Here is a 12,927-nt window from a genome sequence, read left to right on the forward strand (position 1 = left end):
TATAGTGTTAGGTGGGAAATGTGTGTGTATCTCTAATGAGATCGATCACAAATATTATCCCTGCACAAACTAATCTGTGGCATTTCATTAACTCACTGTCATCTAGTGTTTGGAGAATATTTCTCTGACCTCTTTGTGTTTTCACCATTTTCTTCTCTGATTAAGAAACTCTTAAACCACTTAAAGTCCTCCTCTCCACTCCTAACAGTTTTTCAACTTAGGAGCTCTTTTAAAGTCTAAGATGCTCTGTGAATAACTTTTATCTTTACAAGGAGCTAGTCTTAACTTTAAGGGGAAATTCTAAGGAAACATCACACTACTCAGAATTTCCTTAGAATTTCAGCACTAAGACGATTTGTAAATATGGCCCCTGGTGAAGACTGGCAGGAACAGAGAGAGAAGTTTTAAGTGATACACAGTTTTTCGTTGGACTGTATCTGCTATTTCAGTGTGTCAGGCTTCAACATGCCTGTTGATTTATAGTACAAACTTTGTAGGACAATAAATCAGCAAGACAAGTCTCGTGCACATATTTTGAAGGGTTTCTGTAGTTATTTTGCATCAGTCTGGCGTTGGTTGCAAAAATATTAATCAGTAGCTCTGCGGTGCAGAATTGTGTCTTGACAGATGACAGACAGATCACTTCAGTAAGAGACTGCAGATGGAACAGATACTTGTTTTATGTTTTTGTGCCATTATTTTGTTATGACCAGTTATGTTGTGCAGCTCCTCTAAACTTTTAGCTGAGGTAAAGGTAGGCAGTCATGTCGGATACTTGATTGGAAAAACATAAGCTAAATTAACCCTTCAAATTCACCATGTATGTCATAACTGGCCCACAACAGAATAATGCACCCATAAGCACTTGAAGAGAAACTGTGAAAATATTTACCTGCAGCAGCAATCAGGTGTCGTTCTCACTTTGTAAGAAAATTACAGATGTGTAGCTGAGATCAAAATGAAGGCCGATGCAGATGGATGCAGTCTGAGCACAGGGGCTGGAAGTAAGGGGCCAAGGAAGGGGCCATTGCCGCTCCACTTTACGCTCTGGCCCACATTCATTTAAAGTCACGGATCACTGTATTGTGACAGGAATGATCCCATCCCAAGATGGTCTTTAACTTTATGAGAGATTGTTTCAGAATATAAAATGGTATCTTGACGTGTCTTTACCACATATTGCATGTTAGTGGCTGACCACTTCTGTGCTATCTTCTTTAGAAGAGGAGGTGTAGATTAACAGGAACCCACAGAATTTCCTGACCATATTTATTGTAAAGCACCTGGAGGCATCACACATTGGTACAGAGGACTTATTCTGGTGTGGTCTTGCAGCTTTCAAAGGTAAATGTTGTGACATTACTTTTTTCTGTATGTAGAGATTATTTGAAATATTTTTTTAACTGCAGAGTACAGAATACTGTGTTGAAACCAACTGTGTTTTACTTCATTTGGATTATTATCTGTCTTTTTCTTTAAATTATTAAAAGAGAGAGTGATTGTGTAACAGTGTAACAAAGATGTGTTTGATGAAATGGCAGAAAAGGTTCCAAAAAAACATGCAGAAAGCTACAGAGTTTTGAATTGAATAAAACTGTAAGACAGAACAGAAATGGAGATTATTCGTCCATGTGAACCTCTTCCTCCATAATCAGAGGGCAGAGGGGCATTCAACAAGTAGTGGAGCACCGAGTAAAGAAGACGGTCAAAACGTCCTAAACCTGTTTACATGAGCATTAAACATTACATTAAGTTACTGAAACAACTGAACAGTGTTCTGTGGCTGCAGAAAAGACCTCACAGCAGCGTATACAATATTGTAACCAGAACATGTTGTACCTGAAACTGTATTATTAGGGGTATAGTGTACACTGTTCAGTGATATCACTGATCAGTATGGTCACTTTCTATAACTTCATCTCTTAAACAACAGGTTTCACTCTGAAGAATGGAAGAAGTCAACATTTACAACACTTCACAGGACAACAGCAGCAGCCTCACCTATAACTATGAATATTATAAACAAGTTGCATTCATCATGAACGTGGTGACAATCATCATCATTTGTGTCGGCCTTCCTTTGACCCTTGTGGCCATCTATGCTGTTCGTTCTCTGGTATGTATATTTTTACTTTTACCATATTTATTTATTTACTGTCTGTGCCAAAATCTTGATCTAGGTTAGGGGCCAGGTGTCAGGGGACTGGATGAATTATTGTAATGATTTATACATTCACAGGAAAAATATTACTCCATAGTTACAGTGCACATAAAGCTCCCATTATTAATCTGAATATGCCAATATTTGGAATTTGATGCTGGTCATGAAAACAGCATATTCTGTCTGGATATTCCAAATAAAACATGTGGGATATGAGGGTATTATTCAGGTTTGAGGAGTGATCCCATGTTCCACGGGCATGTTTATCAGAGTATGCACGGCTGCATGTAAACATGAATATTAGTGGAATATCCTTTTATATTATCCATGAAAGACCTTAGTAGGAATATTGTCTTTTCAGAATAAAGGCAAAAAACTGAATATTTTGTGCATGTAAACCTGGTCAGTGACTGTGTGTCTTTTCTGATATTTCAGACAGCACAAAACAGAACGTGATGAAAAGTGAATAAATGGCTCTGATAACAAATTCTGGGCACAGCAAAATGACACATCTGGGAGGAGGTGGACCTCATGTTCACAGCTGCTTTCTAACGTGCACCAATGTTTTCTTGTAGGTGAAAGATGATCATGTTGTTCCGATCTACGTCATCAACCTTCTCATTACTGACCTCATTCAGCTCTGCTGCTTGATCACTTGGGTGCTACCTGAGGACTGGATACTACCTTGGACTGAACTGATTTCATATATCATGTACTTCTATTGTCTGGTGGCCAGTATTGGTTTCATGGTGTGCATCGCCCTGGAAAGGTAGCTGTCTGTCTATCCAGTATGTGTGTACCTGCTTCTGTGTTCAGCCATTGTATTATGATATCATTCTGAAGCTGTGTCTGTCTTGTATTGCAGGTATTTGGTCATCGCCTGCCCACTGTGGTACCGCTTCAGACGAACCATCAAGGTTTCTGTGCTGGTCTGTGTTGTGGTCTGGGCCCTTCCTGCCGTGATTTTCTGTCTTTTTATTGCTGCAAGGAACTCAGCAACCATCAGTGGCATCCTCCTCCTCCTTCCTCTCCCACTGTTCATATTCTTCCTTGGTGGGACCCTCAAAGCCCTGTCTGCTTCCATCTCTGTCCACTCTGACGAAAAACGAAGAATTGTAGGAATGTTGGTCCTGGTGTTGCTTATTTACACACTGTTGTTCCTGCCCACCATTATTTTGTTCCTGGCACGGGGAAGCAGTGGTATTGATAAACGTAAGCTATACAACCTGTCTTTCACATTTCTGAAGTTGAGTCCTCTGGCAGACTTATTTCTGTATATTTTCATGAGGAAAGGGACCATTGACAAGCTGTTGGCTTCTGTGTGTTGTTGCAGAATGGACAGTGATGATATCAGCAGTCCAGTGTGAATGATGACAAAATGTCTACAGTCAGCTTCATGTAGGCAGAGAAAGAGAGACAGAGATCCGGGGCTATTCATAAAACATTCAGGGCTGAGGCCTCAGACAGCCAGGCTTAAAGACGCCACTGGTTATAGCTAATGTGTGTCTGTCCCAAACTGTGTTTGTTTTGCTTTTTTAATCTTTATTTTATACAAATAGTTTTGCTGTTTTCATGGGAGGCACGTAGGAAGTGATTCAGAGCAGGATTACACAACAGCTGCAATGTGCTTAACAATATTGATAAATTCTTACTTCACAGTGATGCTAATGGAAAATAGAACAGCAGAAGTAGGTACTAATTCATTGACATGGTAAAATGAAGTCAAATGAAATGGGTCAGTGTGTTGGTGCATGTATGTCGACAAAGTTGTCAAGAAGAACCAGTGACACCCAGAGACAGTATTGGTCTCTGACGTGACAGATGATTGTGGGCTTAGATGTCTGGGCTGATTAGTCAACACCACAGCACACATCTTGTGCATCCATGTATTGCTTTCATTGCTGATGCTGTTCCACTCCCAGTTAAAGATGACTTTGGTTTTAAATAAATCAGCCTATTGTATACATCTGGTGTGGACTCCCTTCCTTCACATTCACTGAGCCAGTTTGTGTCAAGTATATTTCATGTGCATAAGGCCAAGAAGATAAGAGATATGGATCATGTGTAACTATCAGATGCTACTTATAAAATGGTAAGTTCAATATTTATGTATATAAACCTGCAACAAGCTCAGCTGCTATTTACTCATCAGAACAGCAAAGTCTTGAACATACAGACTTAACATGCATGGGCTGATTACAACTTCCTTTGTGGTGTTTTATCAGCCCCACTTTCCTCTTGCACTAATGCATATTTGTGCCTTACAGGCGCATCTCAAAAAATCAAAATATCGTGACAAAGTTCAATATTTCTCGTCAGTTATTTCAGAAAGTGAAAATGGTACATATTGTGGACTCACACAGTCCAGTCCCACATTTCCTCTCTACCTTCGAAGATAATGATAGCCAACACCTCCTCCGTGTGCTGTAGGTGTATCATTGACCTATACTGCATGTTGCAACTTACCATATTTATTAGAAACTTAGCATGCTGAGGACACGACGGACTTTCATGTAGAAAACTCATTCAGGTGGAGCCTTTCAGCTTTCAAAGGTAAATTTTGTGACATTATACTATAAAGCTTTTTTTTTGTTTGTTTTTTTCTGTAAAGATAGAGGCACCATAAACAATTAGGAAGTGATTATGCAACATTTAAGAAGCTGGCAGCTTTGGGCTGTAGCTGTACAGAACACTGTTTTTAAAACAACTCTGTTTTATTACATTTGGGTGATTCACTCTTTTTCGAAATTCGAATGAACAAAGAAAATGAGATGCACAATTAATAGGAAATCAATAAATTAGAAAGTACACTTGTCTGTTTACTGAGAACATGCTGAGAAAGGCTCTTTTTACATTTTCTACTGTTTACTGTATGTTCTAAAAATCATTAATCTTTAGGCATGAAAAAAATGCAGTTTTTGTTTTTGTTTTAAACATGGCTTTTCAAAGACTTTTAAGTCTTTTGCTGAAGAACTAGAAACAGATGAATAAAATATTTTATGTGATACTGTAACAATATATTTTCAATGCTGTTAAACTAGTGTGTTCACATTTTAATGTAATATATTCTCATGCCATAGTGTTAAACCTTGCTGCTGACTCCTCAGCCTCTCCCCTCTCTCTGTCTGTTCCTTCTTCCTGTCCTTGCAACTCTTATGATTCAGTATAAGATGTTTCATGAAATAACAGCATGAAACTTTACACGAAAGATAAAAGAAATGGTTCATCAAGTGAATTAAAAATCCAAAAATCAGAGGTCAGAGCGGCATTCAACCAGTAGTGGAGCATCCAGTTCAGAAGACAGGCAAAACATCCTAAACCAGTTTACACTGACATTCAAATTCCATTACTGAAAGAAGCAACATGTACGTCACAGGACCTTGTACTATCTAAAACTATATGCCATTTTGGCATCAGACTGATGCCATGACCTTTTGCAGTGGTGAAATGCCACCAGATGCTGTCAGTTTGTAATGAACCTTTTGCAGTGTCATGATACATCACTGGACGACACCTTTTGGGGTGATATGATACGTGACAGGACGGTGTCATATTGAAAAGCTGCTGGTTACAAAGCAATACAAGGAGCTGGAAAGTCCTTATAGGATGTGTGAGTGGGGTGGTGATTGGTCCAACAAACTCTAGACTTTCACCCCGACACATTCTCACACCAACCTCGTTACATATCGACATTTGGTCATGGACTTTCCACGTCCACATACCATGTGCAAGGTACCCTGGGTGTGTTGGTTGTTGATGGGACACCGTGTCAAGTTCTGCCTGTTACATGCATTGTCTTCTTTCAAAATACACTTCAGTTTTCACAGGAAATTTACTGTTTACATACACTCTCTCTCAAAATAAACACACTACGTCAATACAACAACACAAATTTAAGCTTTTTTTCCTCCAGCAGTGAACGCAAGTGGTTGGGTTTAAGCAACAAAAACACGTGGTTAGGTTTCAGAAAAAAGAACCCATCCGTCGCCTTAATTCTTGTCCCACTGTGTTTCCCTGATGCTGCAAAACGCCGTTAAACTATAATAGTGCCGACACTGAAGGACAGTTTTTTTCGTCAGTGTCTGACGCCACAAGTGACTGCCAAAGCGCTCGATTTTGATGACTTTGGAGTGAGAACTGGTTGTCCACCCAGGAGCCCGGTGTTTGCTTCCCATATGAATGTAGAGCCAAACTATGATGTTTTTTTCTCAACTTAACCACATGCTTTTACTGCTGCATTTGGAACAGAACGCATAATGCAACTGCAAAGAGTATTGTCTGACACTTTTCTGCCTGATGAAGACACATAGGTAGTATGAGAGCAGTCCAAGAATTGCCTTATATAGTGTACCAATGACGAGAGTTTAATCCTATGGGCCCGAACGACGCATAGTGCGTCCAAATTCACACCTCTTCTTTATTGATTTTCTCCATGACCGTGCGTCATAGCGAGAAGCCACACATATCACATGAAACAGCGGAATTGTAGCTTTCTGACAAGACCAAGCAAACTTGTCGGTTGTCCAATGTTTTCACAGCGGAAAAAAAATGATAAAGTTACATTAAAATTATGTATAACAAAGCTTTCATACAGCTCTGCACACACGAGTCTTGGATGGATTACTTGCGAATGCAGGCTCGCACAGAAATGCCACGCATATCACATGAAAGCGCAGAACTAGATCTTTCCAGTGATACCACACACATCATTGTGCTGTCATCCCATCGTGCTATAAATCCAGATTAATTGTCTACAAAATAAAAACCTGACTAATTTCTTTACAACCCATTATACAGATCTTGTTATCAGTCACTTCATATAGTGAGGAATATCGTATCTTACCACGTCTTAGGCTTGCGTGTGTTTCTCCCTGTCTATCCACATTTGTAGTCTGGCTTTCAAGATGCAAATATCTCCATATTGTCCAGTTGACACTCCATCAAAGTTTGTATGACAACACCAGCCACTTCACCTTTGCGCACCCAGACAACTGAGGCCTAATTATGCATGCTGACAGGGCCGTAGTCACCATATACATTGAGGGGGACACGTGCCCCTCCACCAATGCCCAAATTGTCCCCCCAATATATAACTGAAACTGAAAAACAAATGTTATCTTGGAGGGCATCATTGCACTTGGTTGACTATTTTTCTATGATCTTAGATGTAAATATTGCATGTTTCCTTCAGATAAAACACATTTTTGATTTGTGAATGAGTCAATGGAATTTCTTGCAATAATGAAAAAATACTGGCAATCATGTCCGCCTGGCACAAACCACATTTAGTTTGTTAGTTTGTCATTTTATCCTTTAATCACAGAAGCAAAGCAGATTTTTTTTTTCGTGTACTGAGCTCAAAACTGCTATGCCGTCTTATTCCTAAACCTTTATTTTAAGTGTTTTTAATTGTATTTAACACTTAAAAGCATCTTAACAATTCTTAAGAAAGTTTTCCTTTTTTGGTGTCTGTTTGTTTTTCTTTTTTATACAAATAAACTAAACAACATACTCCAAAAAAAAAGCTTAATAATGTTTCATTTTTGGTGTTTTAGTGATAGGAATGCTAGTTTTTAGGAGGGCTTTTATATGCTTAGCAATATGGAGTCATTAGAATTGACCTATGGCTAAGCCACGCCCCCCTCCACTCACTTGGCCAAACTATCAACATTCAGTGAGCGGCGCAATGGCAGGTGTCACAGTACACGGCATTTCGCGGGAGGCAATTGATAATTTTTGGGGACAAAATGATCAGATTTCATTGAGAAGTAACCAAAAGGGCCTAAACTATGCACTGGAGGGATATATTCATCATTTTATTGTTGAGAAGGTTGATGAAAAGCTTAACTTTCAAGCCAAAATTTACAGGTCACAGCGTACGCTTGTGAACCCCATCTCGTTGCCGTCGCCATCAAAGACAACAAGTTAAAGTGCCACTGAAGTTAAGGTTTTTGGCTCAGAATATGAGAAAAGGATAATGGCCTTCTTACCATCTTTACCAAGAGTGTCTCTCCGTTAGTTTGGTGTTACAGTATTTACACTGAATCATTCAGCATAACGTTTGCCAACCTTTGTTATCTCTGCAATTACAGATAAATTAATGAAGCTAAGCTCCAGAAGTTAACGTTAGCTTAACTAGAGCCCTATGGACAACAGCTAACAGTGATGTATGATCACCAAAGTACAAAACTAGAACAAAATAGGCTAATGAACTCCCAGCAAACAAGGTGACATGAAGAACAACGCAGCTAGGAGCTAACATTAGGCTAACTTTAGCTAACGTTAGCTAGAGATGTTAAAGATAACTTTATATTTCTTTCCAGCAAAGTGACAATATGTTGCCTCAAACACAATGTTGACTTACCTTAAAATAGATGTAGACATCCTTGTTAATCTTATTCACGTTGAGTTGATGTTGTGGTCTAACGTTACCACACAACTTTATCCAAAGGAGACACTTTTCTCGGTTGAGACGTGGTTTATGAAAGGGTAAAAAATGCACCTCGTCGCCCAGCCTCTCAGGATACCTTGTGTCGGAGTTGCATGTACCCCATGCACACCGTTTGACCATTTTTAAACTTCAAATCTCCGAAAACGCACATAAAACCGAAATGACATTCTGTAATGCATTTCAATAAATGTCCAGGCAGAGAATGTCCGAGTGTATGGGAATGGCTATACGCACTGTGATTGGCTCATCACGTTTGAGGGCGGGACTTAGCCATAAGTCAATTAATGTTATAGGCTATAAAATTGTACAGTTTGTGGAAATTAGATAAAATGTGTCTGCCTTTGACTAACTCACTGAATTAAAAACATGGTAGAACTCTATTGTCTTATGGTATATATTGGAATATAACTCAGAAGTACTGCAAAAAACTGCAAATATATTAAATCTCTATTTAATATAAACAGTTGTGGTGTTACTTAAGTCCTTAGAATGTTCGACGTCCTGCACTAACAGGGACTGGATAGGAAAAAATAGATATGGCACTTCTCAGTGTTCGATCTCTAAGCCGTGAGACCTGTTTTTAACAGACGTGTCCTCGTCACATCTGTAAGTGTCGCAGGGTGTTTTCAGGTCATTATTGAGAAAAGAAGCTTTGCGTTTTCAACTGAATTATCAGAGGAAAATAAAGACATTATTAGCAGGAAATGCACAACATTCTACAACCACACTTTGATATCTATTCAGAGGCAGATGGTTAGCAAAGTTACAGGCGGTGCTGGACTGTCATGACGCACTGTGTAGATATGGTGGTCCTTGACTGGTCTATGTGTGCAACAGTTTTCACTGCATGAACATATTAATGCTTTTTATTTTTTATAGTTGCATCGAAACAATATGATCCACATGACTGAGAATATTTTAACATACAAGCTCAGCTGCTGTTGACTCATCAAAGCTGCAAAATCTTAAACATACAGACCTAACATGCAGGAGCTGATAACCACTTGCTTTGTGATGCTTTATCGGCCTGACCCTCCTCTCACACTTAAGTTTTCTCTCTTTCTCAAGAGATGATGGTCCTGCAAATATCCGCTGTGTAGATTATCGTCAACGAACTGCATGTTACAATTTGCCATATTTATTGTAGACCATTTGGACACTATAAACAGTCAGGAGGTGATTATGCAACATTTACAACATTTAAGAAGCTGACAACTTTGGACTGTAGCTGTACATTAAACTGTGTGTTTACTGTGTTTTTCCTTTAATTTGGGAGAATTATAATTATAAAAAAATATATATTAAAAAAAACATAAAAACATGCACAAAGATGCAGTATTTGAATTGGAAAAAAAAAGATCTGGGTAAACGAAAAATGTAACAAGAAGATGAGAGAGCATGCACAATTAGAAAATTAGGTAACACTTTACTTGAAGGTATCTACATAAGGGTGACATGACACTGTTATAACTATGACATGACACTGTCATGAACTTGTCATAAACATTATGTACATGTCATAAATGTTTATGACTGTTGTCATTAAGTGTCATTCGTTGTCTATAATGACAAGTTGATATTGTTTGGGTTGTCTTGATTTGACAACTTGACATTAAAGTGACATTACCAGAAATTGTCTTGACAAGTTGACATTAACATAAAGACATCTTCTGGTAATGTCATCCTGGTTAATTTCAAGTGATTAGCCAGTGTGTCATATCTGACGTATTCGACAGCACAAAACAGAGATTGATGAAAAATGTATAAATGGCTCTGACTGCAATTACAGAGCAGAACAAGATGACTTATTTTGGGAGAGGTGGAGTTCAGATCGTGTTTACAACTGTTTATTTTCTTTCCATTTCCTGCAGGTGCGAAATGATCATGTTGCTCCAATCTTCATCATCAACCTTCTCATTTCTGACCTCATTCAACTCTGGTGCATGATCGCTGAGGTGGCACAACTTAAGGACGGGATGATAGTTGATATTTTCACACATATTTACTACTTTTGTGGGGAGGTCAGTTGTGTGTTCATGTGGTGCATCGCCTTGGAAAGGTATCAGTCTGTCCATCCAGTATGTGTAAAGCTCGTATTGTATAATCCTGAAGCTGTGTCTATCTTGTATTGCAGGTATCTGGTCATTGCCTGCCCACTGCGGTACTGCTTCAGACGAACCATCAAGATATCTGTGGTGGTCTGTGTTGTGGTCTGGGTCCTTCCTCTTGTCTTCATACTCCCTTTATTTGTCTGCAATGATGTGGAAGTTCAAGAAACCATCCTCACCTTCTTCTGTTTTCTTCCTCTCCCACTGTTCATATTCTTCCTGGGTGGGACCCTCAAAGCCCTGTCTGCTTCCATCTCTGTCCACTCTGATGAAAAACGACGAATTGTAGGAATGTTGGTCCTGGTGCTGCTTATTCACACACTGTTGTTCCTGCCCAGCATCATTTTGTTATTGGTAAAAGAAGCCAGATATAGCGGTATCTACAGAAGCCTGTTTCCTGTGTTTCTTCTGTTGAGTCCTCTGGCAGACTTATTTCTGTATATTTTCATGAGGAAAGGGACCATTGACAAGCTGTTGGCCTCTGTGTGTTGTTGCAAAATGGACAGGAACAATATCAACAGTCCAGCAGTAGTGATGATGAACACATATCCACAGTCAGCTACAGGCGGAGAGGGCGAGAGAGAAAGGGAGACAATAGAGGGAGACAACGTAGGCAGCTAGATAGAGACAGATTCTGTCATCGACTGATATGATTTCCAATAAGACACCGAACTGTCGATACCAACTTGCCTTTTTTGAAATTTTATTCAGGAAAAGGAAGTAAAATCAAGCAAAAGGAGCTCACAACTTCGAGAAAATGATGAAAAGAGTTAGTATGTAACCAGGTAAATTAAAAACATTGACATCTTACAGAATCTATGACCTTTCATTCTGGAATTAAAGCATTTAACGAGATTAATTTCATGAGTTTCATTCATTCTGCATTATATTGTATGCCGAGGGGGCAGAATACATAAACACACTTTTTGCAATTTCCATAGGGCATTTGGAACTGTTAGCATAATGAAATTGCAAAGAGTATTGTCTGACACTTTTCTGCCTGATAAAGACACATATGAGAGCAGTCCAAGAATTGCCTTATATATAAAGTGCACCAATGACAGGATGGCCAGAGCAGACCATAACTCACAGTGAGGGGTGAGAGCTTTACAACTGGTAACAAGTCTCAGAGAAGCATAGTAAACTGTGTCGACCTCTATGACAGATCGCCATAAACCAGGCATTGTCCAAAGTCTGGCCCAGGGCCCAATTGTGGCCCGCAGACCAATTTTAATTGGCCCTCGGCTTGACTTTCAAAATATACCATATGTGGCCCTTTACACAATAAAGGTTAATCGAGCAAGATCACTTCGCATTTTTACCTTTCACTTCACAATGATAGGACTATCATACAGTTTGTAGACAGGCATCAAGTAGTTATAAATCATTAAAAGATAAAAATGGTTGCATTTGTCCCACTTTTTTTTTAAACCCATTTGATGTGAGAATCAGTTGGCCCCCAGGTATTTTCACATTATTTTATCTGGCCCCCATTCAAAAAAGTTTGGACACCCCTGCCAAAAACCAACACAAGTTAAAAAAAAAAAGAGTCTTGAATTTGCTATGGGAGTTCTGCTTGACAGGAAATGATTGGGTAAACCTGCTCTGGTTCACTGCGACGGCTTCAACAAATGTAAATAAAATACACATTTATTAGTTTCGTTAGTTTTTCATTGTTATCCTTTAATCACAGAAGCAAACCAGATATTTTTTATTCACTGAGCTCAAGCTGATATGCCGTCTTATTCCTAAACCTAATTTTAATTGTTTTTGTTTTTATTTAAGACTTAAAAAGCAAGTTTTAATGACATTTTCCTTTTTTTTTTTACCGAAAAATGTTTTATTTTTGGTGTTTTAATGGTAAAAATGCTAGTTTTTAAGTTTTGATTCAGGGCAAGTATTTTGCTTTTATATGCTTGGCATTATGGACTAATTATTTTATGTTATAGTCTATAAAATTGTACAGTTCTTGGAAATTCAATTAAAAAATCTATCTCTTGATAAAACTGGAAACGTCTGCCTTTGACTAACTCACTGAATTAAAAACATGGTAGAACTCTATTGTCTCATGGTATATATTGGAATATAACTCAGAATTACTGCAACCACAGACAAAATTTGCTTCTTTTTTTTTCCCCAAATTACCAAATGATATTTTCTCATTGCTCACGTGTAGTCTAATGTCATATTTACAAGTATTCATTTGG

At 38.6% G+C, this 12,927-nt stretch overlaps 2 protein-coding genes across 2 annotated transcripts; both read left to right on the forward strand.

Moving 5' to 3' along the window:
* The first annotated feature begins 1,284 nt into the window (after window positions 1-1,284).
* LOC117248130 (G-protein coupled receptor 4-like) lies at window positions 1,285-4,123 on the forward strand. Its single transcript, XM_078160665.1, has 4 exons — window positions 1,285-1,344; window positions 1,934-2,116; window positions 2,737-2,930; window positions 3,027-4,123. The coding sequence occupies exons 2-4, from the start codon at window positions 1,949-1,951 to the stop codon at window positions 3,526-3,528; spliced, it is 864 nt and encodes a 287-aa protein (XP_078016791.1). The 5' UTR covers window positions 1,285-1,344; window positions 1,934-1,948; the 3' UTR covers window positions 3,529-4,123.
* A 4,855-nt stretch (window positions 4,124-8,978) lies between these two features.
* On the forward strand, window positions 8,979-11,341 carry LOC144458432 (G-protein coupled receptor 4-like). The gene is made up of 3 exons (XM_078160908.1): window positions 8,979-9,002; window positions 10,484-10,671; window positions 10,747-11,341. The coding sequence occupies exons 1-3, from the start codon at window positions 8,979-8,981 to the stop codon at window positions 11,339-11,341; spliced, it is 807 nt and encodes a 268-aa protein (XP_078017034.1).
* Window positions 11,342-12,927: the final 1,586 nt, after the last annotated feature.

This window comes from Epinephelus lanceolatus, chromosome 17 (genome assembly GCF_041903045.1).
Source record: "Epinephelus lanceolatus isolate andai-2023 chromosome 17, ASM4190304v1, whole genome shotgun sequence".
Classification (NCBI taxonomy): domain Eukaryota; kingdom Metazoa; phylum Chordata; class Actinopteri; order Perciformes; family Serranidae; genus Epinephelus; species Epinephelus lanceolatus.